Here is a 9,151-nt window from a genome sequence, read left to right as displayed (position 1 = left end):
CATCATTAGTCCGTTCCAAAAAGAATGTCACATTTCTACAATTGGAAATAATGAGAAGCTTAAATTCTTCAATTTACTCATTTTACCCTTAATGAGAAGCTTTTTTAAGCACACAAGCGTCATAGCCCCACAAAGCTTTTACTCCTCAAGCTTTTAAGAACACAAGTTTCAAAAATCTTCTATTTTTTTCCTAAACTCTGTGCCGAGTCAAATTAGCTCATCTAAATTGAAACAGGGAGTATATATAACATTTTGCGGTATAGAGAAAATACTGGTCTTTATTAGCATATCATTTTGAGTCTTATTAAAGGTCTTTATATGTACTTGATGTCTTCCAACGAGAAGTAAATATTACTAATGTTTTGGGCATTATACTTGGCAACAATATGATTTAGATTTGTCATGAATATGACACTTGAACTATATAAAAAATACTATGCATCTCATTTGGTATAAGATACCTATTATTATTAATGGTAAATTCCTCATTTTGGGCCAAATTCTCCCATCAGTCAAAGCATTACAAAGACAGAGAGACATCAAATAGACGTCTTATCAAAAGAGACGTGACATTAATAGACTGCATAAGTCAAACCAATCTATCAAATATAAAAGACGACAGATAGCACATGCAATTAAACTTAGGCAATCACTGTACAAATAACTAGGTAGTAAAAATAAGAGAGCAAAAGTTAACCATCATTGACGGAGACAAAATTCTAGCACTTGTCATCGGCAGCATTTCCATTTTTCACAGTCTCCATCTGTATGGCAGATTTAGACTTCCTTGGCTTGAACCATATCGCAGCAATTAGGTAAAGCGCAAAGTTTATGACTCCCAATATAGCAAGAAGGCCATAGAAACAATCAAGCCTTGCGTAATTAATGTTGTCTGCAAGCCAGCCATCACCACCATTGCTTCCTGTCACCTTCTTGATAATAGAGACTAAGAAACTACTAAAAAAGAAACCAAGAGAAAGGGTTGTCAAGAAAAGGCCAGTGCTCATTGTTTTCATCCCTTTTGGTGACTGTGTTATGAAAAAATCGAGTTGGCCGGTGTATATGAATCCTTCCCCAGCTCCAACCAAAAAGAATTGTGGGATCAAATAGAATACACTAATAGGCAAAGTTGACATGTTTCGCCCCACAGATTTTGCCACTGACAACCTTTTTAAATCAACTAGAGCAGCTATTGCCATTCCCATAGTAGAAAGCACAAGCCCTATGGCTATTTTTTGTAGGCTGGTAAAACCTGCAGCAAGCCATGCATGACCCAAAAAAAAAATATGAGGAGCTAGGGTGCATTATATTATATTTTCTTTTGAGAGTGATCAGTACCTGGTTTTCCCTTGAATTTCTGCCAGAGTGGCATGATAAATCGGTCATAAATAGCCAAAGTGATTAAGATGGCAGACACAAAGAAGACAGTAAGAGAGCCTGCTGGAATTCTGAATTTGCCAAGTGATCTATCCATGGTGGCAGCTTGTTCAACTGAAAATGTAATCATTTGTGCATAAGTTGTCCAGAAAAGGATAGTTGTGGCCCAAATTGGAAGTAGCCTAGCCATCATTTTTACTTCCTCCACCCTAGTCACTGTGCACAGCTTCCATGGATTTGGAGCAGATGCAGAGTTTGCACGCTTATCAAAATCTCCTTGTGCTACAATTGCAGCCTTGTCCAGAAAGCGGAATTGTTCACTATGTTGGATCTCTGGATTGGTCTCGTAAAGCATGCTTACATCATACGGAACATCCATATTCCTTTTCCTTGAAGCAGCTACTATGACTTGAAATATTTGGACTATAGGACTTCCTGAGCTTTTCTTGTAACGGTACCTTCTAGTCCCCGAAAAAAATATTACGATTGCAATTAACATGGATATGCAGCAAATACCATATGCCCAGCTTCTTCCAACTTCATCTTGAACGTAAACTAGCACTGTAACTGCTGCCAACGTTCCCATGCTGATGAATAAGAAGAATCTGTTAAAGAAATAGGCCATTTGCGACTTTTCCTTCTCGTCCTTATCATCAAATTGATCTGTTCCAAATCCAGATACACTAGATTTTAGGCCACCAGTGCCTAATGCTATTAGATATAAAGCTAAGTATAGAATTCCCATCTGGATGCCAGTTGCTGGTTTGCACTTCTCATGAGGATGGCAAGGATGCGGCCTCAGCTGTGGCAGGCCCGTTGTCAGTGTTAACAAGCCAGTTCCCTGAGATGAAGGAAATTGATGATAAAAGGAAAATAAACTCATGTTTTTAACACAGAGTTAAGTATAAGTATTGCTGCTGAAACTTAAAGAAGATGGCAGTATTTACCAGTGATTGTATAATTGCAAAGATTGCAATGGTTTTGTATCTGCCAAGGAAAGAATCAGCAAGAAAACCTCCAAGGAGGCAGAGGAGAAACGCTGTGCCCATAAAATCTGTCACAATATTGGCTGATGCTGCACTTGGTAGATGCATGACACCACCCAAGTATGTCACTAGATTTACTGCTATTCCCATTGTTGAAAGCCTTTCATTGATTTCAATCCCTGTCAAATTTAAAACAAACTTATAACCCTCCAACATTAACTTATATGTCCTTTATTGGTTGATATGTAAAGGGATGAAGGCATTCATCATCATCTTTGATCCCAGTAATTATGTGAGAAAGAAGCTTTCTTTATTGACCATGTCAAGTTTATTCTTAACTTGATTCTTATTTTGTTTTCATTTCTTTTCTTGAGACTATCACATCTAACATGTCCTGTTAATTTGGTAGCGTGAGCAAAAACCTAATTCAAAGTTTCTTTCTTGCTTATTTATCTATCAGTTTATTTTATTCGTTGTTAAATGAGATGTAATAATTTATTTTTTATCTTTTTATATTATTTTGGCATGTAGTAGTAATTTTTTTTTATTATTCTTGCAATCGCGCGTCCCGATAATATTAGATCTTTAGAATAATACGAACTAACCGCCGAAAGAGAAGATCGTTGGCACCTCCCATATGCCAAGAAATGTATTTATTTCTCTCTCATTCTTTTACCTTTTTCCCTCTTTTTCTAATTAGAGAATTAATCATATTCCCTATTAATTGAATTTTACACACATTGGAGTCGTCCCGGTGATATTAGATTTCTAGAATAATATGAGCTGACGTGCTGAAAGAGAAGATCGGCATCTCGCATATGCCAAGAAATGTATTTATTTCTTCTCTCATTCTTTTACTTTTGCCCCCTTTTACCTACCTAGAGAATTAATTATATTCCCTATTAATTAAATTTTACATACAATGCTAAGTTAAAATAAGAAAAATAAATATTAATAAAACATGACTTTATAAAGACTCATTAATTTGGAACACTAAAAGGTACATGAAGGAGCAATTATCTCAAAATATGACAACAATTTAAATGAGGCTATTGTAATTTTTTTACCAAATTTACAATAGGGTAATATAAGCATTTTTAAAAACGGAGAAAGTATCCTTTAAGTCAACTGTGATGGTTTTGATTGTTATGTTAGATTTGTGTCTCTCTCGCGCGAAATAAAGGATTTAAATAATATTTTTTCTAATATTCGAATAATAAAAATATGTATTAGTGGTCAAATCTAAATATATTAGATTTTAATTTTTAATCAATTTTTATTATTATCATATAATTTTATATTTTCTCTAAGTTTTCATCATTGAAATTGTATTATCTTCTAAAGATAGTTCATCCTTTTGGATAACCGGTGAAATTATACCTTTCTCTCGTCCTTTACCTTTTCCTCTTTTTCTTTAATTTTTTTTTCTTACTTCCCAACCCATTCAACTTTCAAAAAAATATTAAATGGTAAAAGTTGAACTCAAATATAATTCTCAAGAAGTAATCAAGCCTTCTCAAAAATTAAATGGTAAAAGCTGATATTGCCAAGCCTCGACGTATTCCCATGAGAACATAATAGAATATATTATTGCCTCGCTCACAATATTTGTTATATTGCTCAAGTATTATTCTTTTATCTTCAAAAAAGACACAACGTTAAACTACTATTAAAGAATACAAATAGGAAGAAGGTTAACAATTATTCAATTCATTTTGAGAAAAAGAAGGAAACAATTCACATCTAGTTTAACTGCTAAGTATGAACATAAGAATTAAAAGATATTTACGATCAAAAGTTTTCATATTACTTTATAGGAAAGAAACTTGACTCCAAAATTTGCAAAAGTCATTAACTACGAAATCAATCGGCATGTTATCACTAATTTTCTTACCTTTCTTTCTCTCCTTCTTCCGTGTTTTCTCTATGTTTTCCTCTTTCTTTTTCTTCTTATTCTTTTTTCCCTTATTTTCTTTTCCTTTCTTTTTTTGTTTTTGTGTAAATTAGCTTTTCCTCCTCCTTCATGGTACAATATGCTTCTTTTCTATTAGTATTTCTTTTCCTTTTCAATTTTTTTCTTTCTCTCTTCCCCCATCAAGACCATTCAATCAACGAGACAAATATTTATATTCTTTTCCTAATTCTCTGTATGAAAGTTATCATCTTTTTTTTTTTTTTTTTTTTTCTATTTATCTAAATCTTCTTACCATTGTGAAATGTTATCACCCTTTTTCTATAAATTCAATGAAGAGATCTTAGTGTTTTAAAAAATATTCACTGTAGTAACAACATATGCGTAAAAAATAACCACTGCTTCAATAAGAAAGTCTAAAGGAAAAACCAAATACCTGTAATAGATGAATAAAATCTTGAATCTAAAATTTTGCAAAACCTGCTCTAAATTCCTGGTCTCTCCTCCCTTTTTTTTGTTTGTGGAAGATTGAACTCTAACATTAAATCGTTATACTGGTTTCTTTTCCATATCCAATTCTGAGTTCAGATAAACTTTTCTTTGTTGGGTGTGTATATGGTCTGTGTATTAATTAAGCTGAAGAGTAAAATGGGTGAAAGATTGACGGAGAAGTACTGGAAGAGTGTTGTATTGGTTTACTACTTTAAATGCTACAATTATATTCACTTTTGTAACCTTCTATCTGTTGTCATCCTTTCACTTGGAACGCCCCTCGTTTCGTGAACTCATTTGATTGGGCACGGAGTTTAAGAAAAGAGAGAAGACTTTTGAACTTGTGGTGTAAAATGAGGCACATATATTTTGTGTGGCTATAAATCATTGCATAAAGGTAAATTGTTTCCAAATAAGAAAAGAGGTCATTCTTTTTGACACGGACTAAAAAGGAAATAGGTTCAAAAGCGAGGAAGTATTAATTATTGTGGCAACCGTTCCACAATTTTTGGAAGAGCGTGGCTTTTGAGAACATAAATAGCAATTAAATGAAAGTTTTGCATTACGAACACAAACGAATAGGAGAGGTTGCCTACGTATCCTTTCGGAATCAAGTCAGACGTAGTTCATAATGTTCTTTTTTTTGTTGTTTTTTTTTCTTTTATATATATATATATATATATATATATATATATATATATATATATATATATATATATATATATATATATATAGTATGACCCTTTACGACTTTAAAAAATAATTTATTTATGAACCAACTGTTTTTGTCTAATTTCCTTTTACTAATTATGCGTAGAGGAAGAGATACTAAATTTTATAATCATGGCACAAGACGACTAATATTTGTTAACAAATCTACTATGTTATGGAATTAGAGCTAATCCATCAAATTGACTTAAAGATGAAGATTGTGACTTGGCCATATTATCGTACACCTTTTTGTAAGTGGGAAGCTTTCAGTTTTATCCCCCTAATAATTTTAATTGGGTTTTCCTTCTTTTTTTTTCTCTGTCTTTTCTTTTGTTTCCTGTCCTTTTTACCTTTTTATAAAATTTGTATATGAGAAACGAGAAAATTGACAATTGAACATAAGTCTCAAAAAATTCATATAAAAAAAAGTCTAGGAAAAAAGACATTAGAGGAAGAAAAGATATGGAGTGATATCTCAGGTTTATATCCCTAAGATTTTTTGCATTACTATTTTTTCTATTTTCATTATTTTTTTATTTTTCTATGTTTGCATTTTTTTTTATATTCAAATTCACATATTAATTGAATAGGTTGTTTTATTTAATTTGAATGTTTTCTCATACAATCTTTCAGTCAAGAAATATAGAATGTTAAATTTATCGTGAAAATATGATAGAATCGTCATAGAAATTTGGTTCATAGAGATTATGTTTTTATTAAAATTATGTATTTTTTTATTTTTTTAACCGCGCGAAGCACGGATAATTACACTAGTTATTCTATGGAACAAATGAAGTGAAGCATTAAGATTATGAGAAACAAAAAAGTAAGTAAAAAGACACAGTAAACGCATCGCGGTTAAAGAAAAATAAAAGAATAAGAATAGAATAAAGCAAAATTTTCACATGAAATTAAGAGAATGGATGTTACATGTGAATTTCAGAATAAGAAATGGGACAATGCTTAAATAATTGTCAAAAGCTGTTTTAATAGTTAAGTAGTACAGAAATTGGATGTCACATGTGAGCTTCCAAATGAGAAAACAGGATGATGCTTAAATATTTCACTAGATACTGTTTAGAAGCTGTTTGAATATTAAGTGGACGAGAGTACAGAAGTAGCATGCCTAAAAGGTCACTAGGATGTATCTTAGTTATCTGAATCACCACCTTATTGGATCGGAATATCTCCTTACATATATGATCTGTCATGCAGAAAATGGAATGACCATTATCATTTATAAACTTTTTTCCAAAGATGGTCCCACGAAATAAAATTTAAGTTATACTATATACATTTACTAGTGTAGTATAATTGGTAGTACCATATCATTTACCTTATTTTTTGGGTAATAATTAATTTATGTTTAATATAGATTTTGTTTACCCCGTACTAGGTTGTAAATAGTCTGGGAGATTGAGAGCCACTTTGGCCAAGCTTATGGAAGGTAAAAAATATATTTTTTGGCGAGAAAAAGTACTTATTAAGAAATATGAAGTCTTTGGCCAAAATAGAAAAGTACTTTTGAGCATTAGCAGAATCAGTTTTTTTCCTTTTGGAAAAAAGCTACAAATTCTAGCTTCTCTCAAGAAGCAGGAGCTGAAAATTATTTTTTTAATGAAAAAAATATCCTTTAACATAAAATTATATTTCCTAAATAAATCCTTATCAATTTAACCTTTACTTTTTTATCTTTCTCTTTTTTATTTTCACCGTATTTTTGTTCTTCTTCTCTTATTCTTATTTGGAATAATCTCTCTACTATAAATAGATCTTTTCTTTTCTCTTTCACAGTTTCTTCTTTTCTTCGTCTCCTATTATTCTTTGAAATAACAAAGCTAATCACCATATTCAAGCACTTTTTTCATAATGTATGATTTTTTTTTTTTTTTTTTTACTTTTATAGTATACTAATATTATATGATCTGCAGTTTGTAGTTTTATTAATATTCTTTTTTTGGCGTGCACGCATATAATATATTTGACATAATGCAATACTACTTAGTTTGTTGTTTTCTCAAGAATTACATGTAACTTGCTAGCACATATGTTCCTACCAACATTATTGCTTTTATATAGTTAAACTTTATATTTGATTAAATCTTTAATATATATTACTTTATGTTTTATACTTTAATTACATAAAAATAAATTTTGCACTCAAAAGGATTTTTTTTAAAGATTGGCCAACCATAATTTGCTTATCAAAATTGCAAAAGTACTTCTCAAACGAATTGGCCAAATACAAAATACTTATCTTTAAAAAGAACTTTTTCTAAAAACACTTTTGAACAAAAGTATTTTTCAAAATGAGTAGTTTTTGGCAAACGGGCTTGAAAATCATTATACTATTTGAGTATATAACTTTAAACCCACAAAATACGGAATATAATGTATTTCCACTCCTAACAGAAGGGAAAAGTTGTGATACATACTCCGAGTATATTGATTCATCGTATTTGCATGAATCACCTGTTTTTCATCCTTCCAAGAACTAACCTGAAGAGCCTCAAACCCACCCAAAAAAGCCATGCATCCTTTCACGCTTAAGGAGTCTTTAACCATTTAAAGAAGTGTTAAGTTTTGCTAATAAGAGCTGGCTAGTATGTCTTAAACATGAGAAAATATTGATGTTTCGTTAGCTAAACTCTTTAGCTGTTATGAACAGAAATTTATGAGGGCAATATATAGGCTTTCAAACTGGCTATTGACAAATGAAAATGCTATACATGTGAAATACTTGTTGATTATATATATGCAATTAAAGGGATTTAATTAATTACTAACCCAGGACAAGAGCAGCAGGAACCCAACCACCAGTTTTAGATCTATCAGCAGGGAGACCCTTGTAGTTTACAGCATCTGCAACTGTCCAGCTCATCTTTCCCTCCTGTGGGGTGGAAACAAATTATTGGACATAAAAAAAAAAAAGAATATTGAATCTCCATTGACTAAGATAAAAGTGAAGATTCTGTTTCAACTTGTACTAACCATTACTTCTTTTCCAACTGTCTCAACGGTACTGAAAAGAGCTCGTAAAACTGTAAAGGAAACTATATTTGTTATTGAATTACTCTGCTAGCTCTTGTTAGCAGTCACACTTGGTTTGCTTCCAAGTCCTGTCCTTTTATAGGCAAAGACTTGTCACTCTGAAGTGACCCCCACTACAAAATTAAAGACGGATGCACTTCTTCCTTGGGATTAAGCCTATCCCATTTTTAGATGGAAGGTTTGGTTCTCAAGGTTGATATTTTAAGGTGAAATTGGTAATGTGAATTTTAAAGTTGATGTTGATTTGGTGATATTGGTGGGGGTGCTAGGGGGAAAGAAAGGGAATCTGGAACATGCAATACCATTAAGGTTGTTTGTTTCTTTCTCAATCTCTCCCTCCTTTTTGGTGTATCCAAAAGATATACATTGGGTTTGGAGGTTGTGAGGCCGGCCATGCCTCATTCTTGAATCCTAAGTGCTTTTGCTACCCCACAAGCTACCGCCTTCTGTTTTCCACCATTGTCTTCTCTATGGACAAGAAACATTACATTACCTAAATATAATACGTGGAACAGAAAACTACACTGTAGATAATATTCTCTATGAAAACAGAATCTCCTTATTTGTATATTTGCTTTCTCGATCTGCTTCCTTTAACATGTTGTGTCATTTTCAATAAAGA

General features: G+C 31.9%; 1 protein-coding gene across 2 annotated transcripts; it reads right to left on the bottom strand.

Annotated features, from left to right (window-relative positions):
* Positions 1-446: 446 nt before the first annotated feature.
* Positions 447-8,703, bottom strand: LOC107783447 (protein NRT1/ PTR FAMILY 6.2). Of its 2 annotated transcripts, XM_016604413.2 has the most exons (5): positions 8,470-8,703; positions 8,266-8,368; positions 2,325-2,542; positions 1,339-2,218; positions 447-1,252 (listed from the first exon to the last, which is right to left on the bottom strand). In XM_016604413.2, the coding sequence occupies exons 1-5, from the start codon at positions 8,470-8,472 to the stop codon at positions 720-722; spliced, it is 1,737 nt and encodes a 578-aa protein (XP_016459899.2). In that variant the 5' UTR covers positions 8,473-8,703; the 3' UTR covers positions 447-719. The 2 variants fall into 2 exon arrangements, with proteins under 2 accessions (XP_016459899.2, XP_016459900.2); XM_016604414.2 differs by lacking the exons at positions 8,266-8,368; positions 8,470-8,703 and adding an exon at positions 4,712-4,923.
* Positions 8,704-9,151: the final 448 nt, after the last annotated feature.

This window comes from Nicotiana tabacum, chromosome 15 (assembly GCF_000715075.1).
Source record: "Nicotiana tabacum cultivar K326 chromosome 15, ASM71507v2, whole genome shotgun sequence".
Taxonomy (NCBI): domain Eukaryota; kingdom Viridiplantae; phylum Streptophyta; class Magnoliopsida; order Solanales; family Solanaceae; genus Nicotiana; species Nicotiana tabacum.
This window is presented reverse-complemented; position numbering and strand designations above follow the sequence as displayed.

Bases quoted from the DNA above. Each gene is read 5' to 3' on its own strand.
- LOC107783447 (XM_016604413.2), bottom strand. The intron at 2,543-8,265 runs GTTAGTAATTAA...TAAATTTGACAG, and splicing joins TCCTGCTGCTCTTGTCCTGG to GGATTGAAATCAATGAAAGG. The intron at 1,253-1,338 runs GTACTGATCACT...GGCTTGCTGCAG, and splicing joins GAAATTCAAGGGAAAACCAG to GTTTTACCAGCCTACAAAAA.